The sequence below is a fragment of the Solea solea genome, chromosome 7 (assembly GCF_958295425.1).
Source record: "Solea solea chromosome 7, fSolSol10.1, whole genome shotgun sequence".
Lineage (NCBI taxonomy): Eukaryota > Metazoa > Chordata > Actinopteri > Pleuronectiformes > Soleidae > Solea > Solea solea.
In genome coordinates, this window is record NC_081140.1 from 17,230,297 (window position 1) to 17,244,180 (window position 13,884).

General features: G+C 42.3%; 1 protein-coding gene across 4 annotated transcripts in view; it reads right to left on the reverse strand.

Moving 5' to 3' along the window:
- Window positions 1-1,599: 1,599 nt before the first annotated feature.
- Window positions 1,600-13,884, reverse strand: part of arhgef12a (Rho guanine nucleotide exchange factor (GEF) 12a) — a 35,590-nt gene continuing 23,305 nt past the window's right edge. For 3 of the 4 annotated variants that reach the window (XM_058633706.1, XM_058633705.1, XM_058633703.1), the window contains 30 exons: window positions 13,458-13,592; window positions 13,193-13,291; window positions 12,992-13,102; window positions 12,789-12,887; window positions 12,447-12,489; window positions 12,068-12,173; window positions 11,809-11,934; window positions 11,639-11,671; window positions 10,486-10,600; window positions 10,287-10,398; window positions 9,979-10,182; window positions 9,752-9,890; window positions 9,629-9,661; window positions 9,367-9,518; window positions 9,023-9,169; window positions 8,742-8,827; window positions 7,975-8,100; window positions 7,688-7,802; window positions 6,270-6,370; window positions 6,054-6,131; window positions 5,835-5,910; window positions 5,554-5,721; window positions 5,358-5,445; window positions 5,192-5,269; window positions 5,014-5,108; window positions 4,664-4,870; window positions 4,282-4,518; window positions 2,977-3,206; window positions 2,814-2,889; window positions 1,600-2,719 (listed from right to left, as the gene is read on the reverse strand). In XM_058633706.1, the coding sequence (XP_058489689.1) occupies window positions 2,709-2,719; window positions 2,814-2,889; window positions 2,977-3,206; window positions 4,282-4,518; window positions 4,664-4,870; window positions 5,014-5,108; window positions 5,192-5,269; window positions 5,358-5,445; window positions 5,554-5,721; window positions 5,835-5,910; window positions 6,054-6,131; window positions 6,270-6,370; window positions 7,688-7,802; window positions 7,975-8,100; window positions 8,742-8,827; window positions 9,023-9,169; window positions 9,367-9,518; window positions 9,629-9,661; window positions 9,752-9,890; window positions 9,979-10,182; window positions 10,287-10,398; window positions 10,486-10,600; window positions 11,639-11,671; window positions 11,809-11,934; window positions 12,068-12,173; window positions 12,447-12,489; window positions 12,789-12,887; window positions 12,992-13,102; window positions 13,193-13,291; window positions 13,458-13,592 (3,426 nt within the window). In that variant the 3' untranslated portion in view covers window positions 1,600-2,708. The remainder of the gene's footprint in view (window positions 2,720-2,813; window positions 2,890-2,976; window positions 3,207-4,281; window positions 4,519-4,663; window positions 4,871-5,013; window positions 5,109-5,191; window positions 5,270-5,357; window positions 5,446-5,553; window positions 5,722-5,834; window positions 5,911-6,053; window positions 6,132-6,269; window positions 6,371-7,687; window positions 7,803-7,974; window positions 8,101-8,741; window positions 8,828-9,022; window positions 9,170-9,366; window positions 9,519-9,628; window positions 9,662-9,751; window positions 9,891-9,978; window positions 10,183-10,286; window positions 10,399-10,485; window positions 10,601-11,638; window positions 11,672-11,808; window positions 11,935-12,067; window positions 12,174-12,446; window positions 12,490-12,788; window positions 12,888-12,991; window positions 13,103-13,192; window positions 13,292-13,457; window positions 13,593-13,884) is intronic. The other variant, XM_058633704.1, reaches the window with a different exon arrangement.

The window sequence follows — 13,884 nt, forward strand, 5'->3', positions numbered from 1 at the left end:
CCCCGGCACTGTTGCACTGTACCTAAAGTGGGAGGAGGACAAAGAGTCGACAGGAACTGCCCTCCTGGAAGGCGTTGATATGACTGACACCTCTCTCCCCTTTGTCTTCGCCATTCCAATTAGCTCGGTGACAGGTGCATGTGGAAAAACTAGACAATCAATTATGGTCCCTCTGCCCTCTCTTCATCCTCCTTGTGTCCTTTCCTCACTGTTCCTACCGTCTTCCTTCCTCTTCCTCTTAATTTATGGCCCTTTTGCCCTATTTTTATTAATCTTCCATTCATTCCTTGTCTAGCTTCTCATTGTGTCGTCATAACCTCTCTCACACACACTCAGAGAGAAAAGGGGGGAACTTAAGTATGTGAAGCAACTGTGAGACTTCCTCTGAATTCCAACAGACACGCAAAATCAAACTCGCCATAAACCCAGATTCTAAAGTCACCTACAGGGTCTTCTTCACCATCAAAACCTCTGTGATGGTTCCTTTAAAAGCAGCGGACTCTTCCTTTTGACATTTAGCTCTGCCAAGTGTCTACAAAAACATTTCTTACTGTTAAGGTCAACAGGAAATTCTTGACGCATGAGTACGAGGATTGCAATTTTTGAGAGAATGCTCCCAAAGTTGTCAAAAGGTTTCCAATTTGAAGTGGCTTTAAGCAAGAAGTGCAAAATACACACACACAAACACACACAATACGTCAAATGTCCAGTGAATCCATGAATGATCCACTGAATCCCTGCCAGCTGCAACGTTCTGTTAAACGGCTTCTCCGCGTCATCGAACAGCTACTGGACTTCTTTAAAGACATGAGCGCAAATTAGAACGGCAGCCTTTCAACACAGCATATTAAATACATAAATAAAACAAATCAAAACTAAAGAAAAGACTATTTCTATGGTGCTGTCACATAAAGAACATAGAAACACAGGAGTAGCAGCATCCGAACATAGGAAAACATTCCCATAATAAAAGCCTTTTCAAAAGAATGATTTAGTACAAAAAGGAAGATTCAGACTCTTGTGTTTTTGTCATTATTTCTCTAAATGTCCACACTCTTAATTACTTGCATCTTTTTTTTCCCCTCCCATCCCATTTGCTTAGGTAATTTAATTACTTGTTTTTGCTAAATGAATGGATGAGAATAAATGTAAAAATAAGCAGGAGAGATTCAATTCCTAGGGACACCAGCAGGACGATGTTTGGTTTGGAGGAACATGATGAGCTGAGAGGCCTGTACGGTCATGATCAATCATCTTGGTTGTTTGGAATTAATTGATTAATAGTATGACTTAAAGTCGTTGCAACGATGCAGACTCAAGGTTAAGCGACATTTTTAAAGGCACATAGCGGATCCCATGTTTTGTGTCTGGAAAAAGTAAACAAAAAGGCACGTTTTTACTTCTTCTTTTTTTTAATGTGTTGTGGCACCATTTATTTATTAAAGTTATGCATAACCTTCCAACTTGATCAATGTACAGTATACGGTGAACTTCATGACATTTCTGTTAGAATATCAGGCAGTCAGATCAGAATTTCCAACAGTCGCAGAAAGAGGCAGCATTTCTAATACAGAAAGCACGACCGCTCTTTTGTAGAGGGGGGGGGGGGGGGGAGAATACTCGAGGGCTGATGAGAGAGCGAGACTTAGACGAGAGTGTGTGTGCGTGGGGGGGATAAATAAGCATGAAAGTCACTGAACTTTTCAGGGGGAAACAACAGGGATGACGCCTGTTAGAGAGAAAAGAAGCAGAAGAATCACACACGAGGGAGTGGGGAGAGCAGATGAAAGGCAACATGCCCCTCACAATGAGGGGAGAAGGAGAAGAAGGCGGCGGCGGCAGCAGCAGCAGCAGCACAGAAATGCAACAGGACCAGATCAGAGCCTTGAGACTCTTCATTCTAGTGAACACCACTCCTAGAATTTATCTAAAATTCTAGTCTTAAACACAGTTGAAGTGTTTTTTTTTTCTTCTCTTTTTTTTTTTTTTAAAAACACAATGGGATCTATCCATCACCAGTGCAACTCTGGCCTCTATCAGTCTGAATATACTCCTGCCATGGATCTCTCACCAGGATTATGCTAAGCTTGTATGCTAGTGTGCACTCAACACTCACACTAACCCTGTGTGACTGAAGCAGGCGGGAAGCAGCCAAAAAAAGGGTAATGCCATGGCCAAAAGCATGCAAGCACTGTGGAAACACTTATAAAAAAAAAAAAAAAAATGAAAAGAAAATAAATACATCTTGGGATAAAAAAAAAAAAAAAATCTTAATACATTATCTTAAAATTTTCCTTTTCTTGTTTTGTGTTTCATATATATATATTCTAAACACACATCTTTGTACATTTTGGTATAAGTTCTCTTTCTTGCAGGGAGTTCGGGGGGAAATGGGTGTTAGATGGGGGAGGGGGTGACGTTCTGGGGGCAATCCCACTTCCCTGATTGCCTTGTGCTGATGGAGGGGAGGGGGGGGGGGGGGATGCGGCATCGCAAAGACACCTCCCTCCCTTCATACGTTTCTGCTCATACTCAGTTTCTCATTCTCTGCGGCAATCGTCGTGGTGACAGTGATGGAAGAAAAAAAAAGGAGAACTCAGCAGTGAGAGAACAAGCTTATAGGATGTCCACAAAGTCCGGGACACAAGACTGCAAGTCGGGAACTTCCTCTTTGGGACCAGAGTCAAAAGCTGTGGCAGAGACGTCCACTATCTCTTATCTGGGAGAACAAGAATGCAGGTGTCGGATTAGACAAGAGACAGATACAAGAAGTGTAGTGATACATGTTTTACACCGAGCATGAGGGGAGATACCTTTGTTTCCGTCCGTGTCTGCTGTTGGCCGATCTGGCCTTTGGCGTATTAGATTATTATACTTGGCCTCAACCTCCTGCAGAGGCAAAAAAACAATTCACTGTCAGATAACGCAGACACAGCGATCACCTTGTGTGTTGAGAGGGATTCAATGTTACGATACCTTCAAGTAGTTTAGGTTGGACTGAAGGTTTCTGAGGTGAGACAGAACTTGTCTGCTGAAAGAGGAGAGGCTGCCGGCCTGTGATGTGGAAGAAAACCTCAAATTGATGCCAGAGTCTGCGGCGCAGCCTTGTGAGGTCCTCAGCTGCTTCCCTGTGGCGGATGCCAAGATGTCATCGTCTGTGCTGCTCTCTCCTGGGCCACTGTAACCCTCCAGGACCAAGTATCCTGCTGAGAGAATCAGAATAAATCATTCATTACAACTGCTACATAAGGGACAAACAGACCCGGTCAGAGTGAACCATGTGACCAGTGTATGAGACATTTCAGAAACTAATTTAATCTGTTCAAACATTTCCGTTTGGAAGAATTAGTGTCAGCTAACGGAGGATGTCGGGGAACTATGTAAGTAAGCGGTCTTTGCATACCAGAAAAGATGTAAACACTCTCTTCTCTTTCCTTGGGAGTAATATTCCATATTTGTGCATTTAGGCTTCTGTATAAAGACGGCAGCCTCCTTAAAGGTTACTGCGTAAAAAACTAAATCTAAGTCTATGAAAAATAAACGATTTTCACTTTAAAGCAAGTCCACACTTTCAAAATGATCGTTATCAAGAACCAGTAAGAAATTGACACTTGTCCGTCCTTGTTCAACCGCAAAATACCGACAAGTGTCTAGAATAACAATATCACTGTTGATATTTATATTACGTGAGTACTTACATAGTTTTGAGAATCTCAGCCGTCTCGTAATGATGAGGACGCAGCTGACGTAAGGAGGTTTACTCCAACCATCACGGTGGATCACTTTTTAAACGTTTTCAGGGTCACTTTGCAAAATGTAGTCCCACGTAAACTTGGCAACACTCGCAAACCTACATATACAACACTCAGCACAGTGTGTGTGTGTGTGTGTGTGTGATGTTTCTGCTGCGTTCACACTGCTCCAACACTGATGAAAGGCTGAATGTGGAGCTGCATTGGCATCACTTTTAAGACTTAATGAATGTGCTACATAATCCCAGAGAACGAGAACAAGAAAATAAAATAAACATTAGAAGGCTTTAGGATCAATAAAGATTAAGGCAGATTCATTTAAGAAAAGCCGTTACTTTACAAGAATTAACAAGACTAAAACACAATATAAAATTAAAGCTTAAATACATAAAAGTATCGATACCACAGTCAGGATCAATAAAATCCTACTAACACCAAGCCCAATAGTATATTCCATTTCGGCCAATAAAGTCTCATAAATGTTACACACTGGACCTTTAGAATGCCAATGTTGACGGTTCAGTCTTACCATAGTCGTCGGGAGAGTCGAAAAAGCCCGTGTCCCCGGAGCCCAGGTCCTGGACTGGGTCCTCCGTTTGACAGCTGTTTTTCTCTGAGCCGTTGTGGACCATCACCCGTGAACGGCTGTCAATAGGGGTCCGCAGAGAGGTGGTCCTGAGGAGACGAGCCCCCGTGGAGCGATTGGATTGCTCCGCAGCTTCCTGGGACATTAACTGGGTCACCAACACCTGCTTTAATGCTGCCACTGCAAAATCAAGTAAGGAATCCAGGTGTGTTCATTTTGTTTTGTTTTTTTTATTATTTGAAGTACATAAAATAACAGTGGACAGTTGGTTAATTCACTGCATGTGCAGCACGTGTTTTTTGAATGATCTCTTCTGCATGCTCACATGTTTTCAGCGCTTCGTCTGCTCTGGAGGGAAACGCGTTAAACGAGTCTCCTCCTCTGCAATCTTCAGCCACTTGGTAAGGAAGCTCCGGGTCCACAAAACCTTCCTCTTCCTCTTCTTCCGCTGCCTTCACGCTCTCAAATGGATTATTACCAGATAGAGAGCTCTGCATTGCGCTTCTAGAGGCTGGACTGCTGCTCTCTTTATCTAAGAAGTCATAATTACAGTTGTCAGAGGAGTTATAATTAGAGAGGGATTATCTACACAGTGGAGAAGGATAGACTATTTAAATAGCAGGGAAGAAGAATATTTCTGTTCCAATAAATTGCCGGATGTGTGGGCACAGGTACCTGTGGACTGGGTGCTGCCGGTGGATGTGCGGTCCGCATCTCGACTCAGCCTGGAAACACCTGCTGTGATGATTTCCACTCCGTCTCTGTCCCCGCTGACACAAAAAACATCCCGTGTTAAACACAACATGAAAGCCAACCGATCTGCATGAGGCATGAAGAAGACAAAGCAACCTACTCGCTCTGAGGTAATGGTATGATGTTGTGAGGTTTGACTTTCATGGCGTCCGCTCTCTGGATAATTAGACCCTGCCACCTTTTTTTTAAGCAAATAAAGAGTTAGTATTAACTGAAATAACAGAAGTGCGGCCGCTCAAATTCAACCAGATGACATTATGCCTCACGTTCTCTGGTCTGCAACTGTAGGTGCCATCAGCTCATAGATCTGGGCTCCATTTTCTGACATGGAGAGGACGAAGAACGACTTGTTGTCTGGACAGAAAGAAGGTGGACAGAGGGGTTGAGGATTGGTTGATTTAACAATATCATTCTGCCATCCGTGCAGGATTCTGAGTGATCAGCTCATGGGTGTTGACAAACCTGTGGCCACTGAGCGCACCAGCACCGTGTTGAGTTTGATGATGGGGCTAAAGATATGTTTGGTATCGGCAGTGCCTGCCAGGTTCTTGCTGTGACACTTGAGGATCAGACGCTCGTCTTGCTTCTGAAGCAGAACCAGGATGTCCTCCAGGAGGAGAGTGTACAACTCTGAGAGGAGACAGAAGCAACAGACGTATTTACGGCCAAACAGGGGCAACTCTCAGCTTAGGACACAACCCGGCTGTGCTCTATATCAATCTTTGAAAGCACTGATTACAAACCAATAGTCTTGTCCTTGTTCACTTTCCATGACAGTGGTCCCTCGTGCACCATTGTTTTCTTGGTCAGATCCAGGTTCTGATGAATGTGAACAGAAATATCAGTTAAATCGGGATCTGTGAGTCATTCCCATGTAGCCAGACATATTTCAAACAGTCTATGTGTCGCATGCACATGTGTGCAACTAAACTAAAGCTAAAGGGACCATGTGGACGACTCACCTTTAGCTCCAGGATCATAGGGTTGTCTGTCTGCTTCAGAGAGGAGAGGTCAAGTCTTCTCTGATAATCCTCCAGCCTCTGGATGGAAGGGAAAAACACACAGGACGATATGTAAATGTAATGTAAGCACTTAAAACCGAAGCCGTTGCCTGGGAAGTGAAGACGGTATGCATAAAAAGGCATAAAATGAAAACAACAACAACAAAAGAAACATACCTGCTTGTCCTCAGATACCTTCAAAGCATGGTTGACATGATTTAGGATCTTCCTACAGCAGTCTGCCGCCTGCTTCACTTTGTCCTTTTCCACTGTATTGTCTGAAAGATGGTATGATACCAAATAAGAAAAAAACCTACTTAGTTATCCAGGCGGCTGTCCGGCAAATTGATATTTCCTTCCTCCATTAACAAACCATCATTCTCAGAAATTATGACAAAGCAGGGGGCAGCGTGATCCTATAATAGCCGGTTATACTTTATCATTAGAGCTTTCTCTCTGTGTGAGACCCCCTCCAACCCCCAGACTGTGATGAATCAAATAATGGGTGATACATTTCCTAAAATGTGCACTGCCGCTCCAGGACCATTAAAATGATAATCTCTCCATTTGTCTTTGTAACTCTCTACCGCACAGAACCTTACTTAAGACTTCATTTGGTTCATTTAAATCCACTGATCTCCCGTGTGAGAAGCTGCTTTTCTTTGGATTTAACTACATATTACATTTGGGTTAAAAAGGGATTATACCTGCCCTATGAATTTCCATAGTTGCCTGCAACACAAATAAATTAAATGTCATATTTAATAACCTGCCTCCAATGATCTGAATAATAAGAAGAAGAACTGCCACAGCGCAGGGATTTATTTCTTTTGGTGGCAAAAATCAGTCGTTGGATTTGAGAGTCTAAAGACAGACGAGAACAGATAATAGTAGACTTAAACTAAAAATTGAAGAGTGGTTGGTTGTTGGGTGGTGCTTAACAGTAGCTCATCCATAACGTTGTTTAAGTGCTTAAGTAAAAATAAAAATACAGTGGAGTTTGACTAAGACTGCAGGATAGAGATTCATTTCTGTTCAGTCTAAAGTGTTTTTTAGTGAACGTACAAATCTGTTTTGTGGCTGTCCAGGCCATGTGACGCTAAGCTAAAGAAAATGTAATCATGATATAATGGCTGATAATAATTACATAAACAGTTAACAAAAACAGCTAATCTGATTTGGATCCCTAAGAATTTCCAAACTACAAAAGGAATATGCTACTGCTCTCTAGTGGACAAATGATATAATGCTGGGACAATGTCTAAATGATCTCACACTGGTTTGAGTTCAATTTCTATACTGTCATTTCTAGTTCAGTAAACACACAAAGTGCATATCTGAAACAGGAAAATATCAGCCAATACACTGGCTTTACCGTGTGCTATAAATCACCTCGAGTGTCACAACAAGCTCTTCTCTTATTCTGCGTACTCCAATATTTCTCGGCGTAACTTTTTAATTTAATCTATTCTGAGTGTATTGGGAATTTAATGTCAGATGAGTCTCACACACACACACACACACACACACACACACACACTCTTAATATATGGACTAATATCTGCATGCAGATGTGTGAGGCAACAGCACGGCACCTGTGTACTTGGCGATGTTTTCGAGTAGCAGAGGATACTTGGTGAACCGCTGCATCTCGACAGGAATGATATCTTTAAGCTGCAGCCGGCGACACAGTCTGTTGCTCTCTGCCTCCTGCAAAGCAATGAAGATTATGCATGTGGTCACCAAAATGTATACATTTTATAAGAAGTACATGTTGACTGAGCTACACGGAATGTAGCATGCTGAGCAGTTAATTCAGTCCAGTGGCTTCTTGGAAACATTGACTGCACTGTTTTGCTGTAAACGGGCACGATGTCAGTACCTGGATGAATGACGAGAACCTTGAGTCTTTCTTCTGCTTGGTCTTGATGATCTCCAGAGCAAACGGCTGATTACTGCAGAACGTCCCCACTGCCTGCTTGATCTTCTCCTCCTCTCCACCGCTGAACTGTATCCATGCAGCCCATGACAGGACAGAGCAGCGGATGAGAGAGAGACATCAGCCACTTAGTTGCCATGGAGATACGGAGTGTTTAACTATTATAATGAGCAGTTACTCCCAGACGTGGGGGCGAGGCTTAACTTAAATGTAAACATAGACTAGATCATTGCACAGACCCTCAGGGACCGGTTTATCCTACTTATCCCCCATTGAGACATTCGAGACGTGTGTGCCAAATTGATATGAGGCAACCTTATGTAATGTATCATGCATTATTAAAATGCAGAGATGTCAGCCAAATGTGGGACGTTTCCTGAAGAATTGGCTTCCATTTAATTTACCGAGGAGGGCAGAGTAGTTCTTCTTTGCCATAATTAAGGTTTTGTTACTCAGGCTTTTTCAAAATGTTATTCTAAGTATGAAAACATTGCCAAAAAGCTTTTCTCTTACACATAAAAGCAGTTCATGGCCATTTCCTGACTGCTAATGTGACATATCAAAATAAATTAAATGAGACTGGGGAAAGGATGCACGATACATTTTTCCAACCTCATCAGTCATCTTGAAACAGATTTGATACTGGACTTCTTTTTTTTTTTTTTTTTTTTTAAGAGGAAATACAATTTCACCTTGAGAATTGTACTCACCCAAGAGAGTAAGTCATCTCCTATCAGATCAATTACTGACGACTCATTTCTCTTCCGAACGGCAACCATTTGCTCCAGTACGGACACTGAAATTCACCAAAGGCACCAAAAGGGCCGTTAATGTGTGTACAACATGTGAGGAAAATGTGTGTGTAAACAACTTAAATTGTATGTTATCATTTATATCGCCTCTAACCATCTTACTTTTCATTTGAAATGTTTTGTAATGTTCAGAGCAATCAAATGAATGTCTAATAACTAGTTCGTATATGTTTGTGTACCATGCAACTGTAGAATCTCCTCCAAGTTGGAGAAGATGTTCTTGATGTCAGCAGGAGGCAGGATGGCCTCTTTGGAGAGCTTCTGGTAGAAAACGTGGTCCAAAACCCTCAGCTTCCGTACGTGTGCACGCTCTGTGTAAAACAGCTCTGCGGACAAATGGCAAGATGTTAATTCAAGATGGTGGCTGATCTTCACAGCCTAACCTAACATACGTTTGACAGAGAATTGAGTTGGATCCCAGAAATTACTGATCTACTCAGTGTCACACACTGCATTTAAAATCAAGTGATCTCTGCGAAAAACTAAAGCAGCATTAATGATGTGTACAACGTTCTTCTCTCACCATTAATAACTTCCTGTCTCTTTATTTCATGAGGCCGGAGACCGGCCAAGACTTCTCTCCCCACCAGCTGCTGCCAGTTCGGCGGATCATGCTCAGAGTCTGTTCCCTGGTCGTCCTCACTCTGGACGTCAGCTGGACCCAGTCCCTCAAGCCTGCAGCAAAAACAAAATCATTGGCTTTATATTTGGCTAACAAAAAATTCTCAATGTAGTATCAGAATTTCTTAAAAAAGACATTTGTCAAAGTGATCATGTATCCTTACCTTCTTAAGGCTTTTGGTGTTCCCTCGTGAGCCCTAGAAAAATTGTAAAAAGAAAAAAATGTACGTTAATATATATATATTCTCTTTGTACGGAAGTCACTTCAAATGAGACTTTGAACTCACTTGTCACTTTCTCTGTCATCCTCTTGCAGTTGGTCCAGGCTGTAAAGGTCATTGTGCGCAACAGGGTATGGCAGCCCGTCCAGGGAGTCAGACTGAAGGCCGTCACTTAGTCTGTGTGGGCCTGAGGTCGGAGTTCCACCTGAGAAATAAGTTAGAAGTTGGAAGTGTTCACTTGGTTTGACAGGTTCTTCTAATGAGGTGTATAACTCAGTTGCTCAGTAGCTCACCTGTATCAGCCTCTCGACTCGTATCTGAGCTGTAGGTGGTGCTGTTTGGCGATGAGGTGTTGACAGACATGGAGTGCATGAGTTCAGAGCCCTCGCTCGATTGGCTGCTTCTTAAACGACTTGTTTCCGTGTGTTCACTGGTCCCCAGTATAGGCTGTGATAGTTGTTTCTGAGGACGGGGGCGACCCTCCAAGGCTTTACCCACTAAATATAGAGTCAAAATTGTAAAAAAAAAAAAAAAGAAAAAAAAAAGACATAGACATAGACGTAAAATCATAATTTTTGCCTGTCTTTAAGTCACCGCTCACCTGGCCCTGCTTCAATGCGGCTTGGCCGACGCTGGGGTCCGAGGATACTGGGAAATCTGGGTTTCTTCACCTTCTCTTCTCCTTCTTTATCTGTCTTTAAGCTTTTCTGTATCTTATAAAAACAAAGGAAAGCAATGGGTCAGGAAGACGATGAAGGGAAATAAAGTGATCTTAAAGGGCATACATGAATTTCTAGTACCTTGATCTTGGGGAGAAAGTTTATCCGGACCCGTTTGGACTCAAGGCTGCGAGGTTCTTTGACCCTCACTCCAAGGTGCTTCATGTATGTATAGATGACATACTGCATTGTAGTGCTGAAAAGACAACGACATTTCTGAATTATAACAAACAAAACAACACCTTGCTTTAAGAGAATAACCATATGCGATCCTCATACAATATAGTCACACTTTTGAATAATTACATTTAAAACATACTGCCAAATGACATTAGACAATTAGACTGTCCCAGTGCTAGGTAGACACCAGTATGTGTCCTTCATTAAAAATGGCAACGACTATACTGACTGATTCAATTCAGGGCAGATGATTAAATAATTTAAGAGAGCAGAGCCCCTGCAGATTTTAAGTGCCTATAATTTGGCTATTTATGGGTTCATCATTTTAATTTGTAGGGGCAACTGAAATAGGTTTTCCATGTTGAAAAGTTTAAAATGCGCATATTTGTCGAATTGAATGCATTGCTGCAGTGCCTCTGTTTGAAAGACTGCATTTTAAATGTAGCTCTTGACTCCTCTTCCGCTTCTTAATTATGGTCTGGTGGGTCAGCGGCCCCATGCTTTAGTAAATAGTCAACCATTCAGTGTGTTGGAAATGTCATGCCTCTGGCCAAGTGGCTACAAAATGAGCTTTTGCTGTGGGTATGATAACAATGGATTTGGTTCTGCCATACCAACGTATGTCATGTGTTACATGTTATTTACGAATTAAGACACTTTATGGGGGAAAAAGCCATTCAGGACGTTCATGCTTTTCAGGAGTAGTGTTTCCTGTAGGAGAAGAGGACCCTCCTTCAGAGGGCTCCAGACTAACTTTTTCATTTAGGTTGAGGGGGAAAAGTCAATGCTGATTCTGTTGCCATGCATTGATGAATGTATGATAAACTCTGGTAATGTTAGGTGCACCAGTGCAACCAAAGAAACACTTCAAAGATCTTTGGGCACATGTGCGATATGCTCATATGGTTGCACTCTAGACGCCGGCTTGACTGTTGTAAGCCAGGGGATCTTTCAAATGCACAAAAAGCTATATGACAATGATCTATCCCATACCCTTTGACAAATACTCTACATATCAATCAACTAAGAGCCCCACAAGATTAGGTTTGCTTACCATTTCTCTTCCTCTGTGGTCTGAGTAGTTAATCTGGAAGCAATACAAAAAAAGCAAAGGGTTTTTATTTGCTATTAAAGGTTAGAAGAGTGAGTCTCTGTGCATCCAAGCAGCAGCACGTCTGTAAGTGTGACATATGTGCTATGTGACTGTGCACCTGTGCTACTTACAGGACATCCTCTATCTTGGTGATGATGTTTTCAGCATATGAACGCTCTCGCTCCAGAGGGACTTGCTCTTGGTCCAGTTTGGTCAGTTCTCCTTCAGCCACTGTTAGACCCATGCTGCGCTTCTGCCTACATGTCCAAACATAGAGTAGATAATACTGCAGCAGAAAAAGGCTAAACAGGTTTTTTTTTTTTTTTTTTTGTTTGATTTCCAATTGATTACAACCTATAACATGACTGAAAATGGAATTAACAGGTTTACCTGAAATCCTCAAGGTTCTTCTGAATGTCAAGGAGCAGAGAGTCCTGCAGTGTTTGAACGTGTTGTCTGTTTATTTCCTCTGGGATCAGCTCTGTCCGCCGCCGGTCTGAAAACACATCCACACACACTCTCTCGAATACACTAGCTACCAGGGAACGGTGGCATGTGCACACTAAATGGGTAATTTTAAGACTAAGTGGTGCTTTCCAAACCATCAGAGCATTTGATTAGTCAGGAACGTGCATGGCTGAGTAAGTGATGAACTTACAGGGACTGTATAACAAGGTTTTCCTAATGGTTTAAATAAACAGAAATACAAAAACGTCACCTACTCAAATTGGCACTGGGCAAAAGCTAAAACACGGTGTGAGATACTTACCAAGATCAGCAGAGACGGTTTCGGGAACAGCAACTTTCAAATTCTGTAAAAAAAAATAAAAAAAATAATTAAGTTTCTAATTGGAACAAAAAAGTCCACTCAGAAATAAATAGGTAATCACCACCATGTCAGAATCAGAATCAGAATCAGAATAGCCATTATTGTCGTTATTTTGTGGACAACGAAATTTGGGTGCCAACATGTGGTAATGGGTGTGATAACCAGTCAGTGGCACATATCACTTTATTCTTAGTGGTGAATCTTTCAACAACAACAATCAGAGATGAAGAGGCCTGTTGGCGCCTTCATATTCATTTAAGAAACAAACAAAACTGCACTCACTGCTCCTCGGTCAATGAAGAAATTGTGGAGGTCCATGAACACCCGCCTGGTCTCTTTGGAGTTGGTCTGCTTGTAGAAGTCAGCATAGAGGTAGCACAGCTGTGGACACAGAATTAGGAGTCATAATGGAGCCACTAGAGTCTGCTAGGCTGGAAACTAATATGTAGAAGGGTTTCCCATGGTGTGAAGCGATCAGTTCTTACCACAGGAGCAGGGTCAAACTGAGAGATGACATGGTGAAGAAAGGCTGCAAGGTGGGCAGGCCGGGACTTGAGCTGTTCAATGCTGTTAAAGCTGTTACATTGGCCATTTGTCTGAAACAGTAGAAAAAAAAACTGATTACTGAAAAGTATTGATTATCTGACAGCTGTGACATTATTTGCTTTTGCTCTGTGTTAAAATACCTGTTCTTGGTCTGAATCGAAATAATCGTCCTCGGCTCCAATGATTTGTGAGACAAGTCGGGAAGAGGGACTGTTGACTGTGGTAGGGGACACCGAGTCCTGGGAGCAAGACAGTGATATATAATGACATTACATGGGATAGTTATAATATCCTGCTCCAGTATACTTGCACTGAGAGCCCGAGACTCTGTTTGCACCAACAAGAGCAGGAATTAAGCAAATATGTTGAGGATAATTAGCAAAAAAGACAAATGTGTCTAGCTACCAGGTCAGTGGTGTCTTCTGCCTCTGGGGAGTGACAGGAATTGAAGCTGTTCCTGGGTGTGCTCTTTGGGCTGAGGCCAGATGTCTCTCTTGGAAAAATACTGGCTGGAGATCCAGGCCCAAATCTGTGGGATAACTGGGGGGGATGATACTAAATGTTACATTCGGTACATTCCTTTACATGACATTAGAATAAAACAATAATTGTGTCAGACCGGAAATCCTGGCCATTTTGGAGTGGGTATACTGTGTATGATGCGGACTAAGCCACTGATACTAATTGTATGTGAAGTCCAGATTTTGCCAACTGTCTTCTCTGTGCCAAATATCACACTTCTTGACTTAATATTGGCTGCAGGCACTTTGTGTGAAGAGGAGAGGCAGATGAATCAGCTGTCTGCGTGTGTGCATGGCTGCATGCGTGTGTC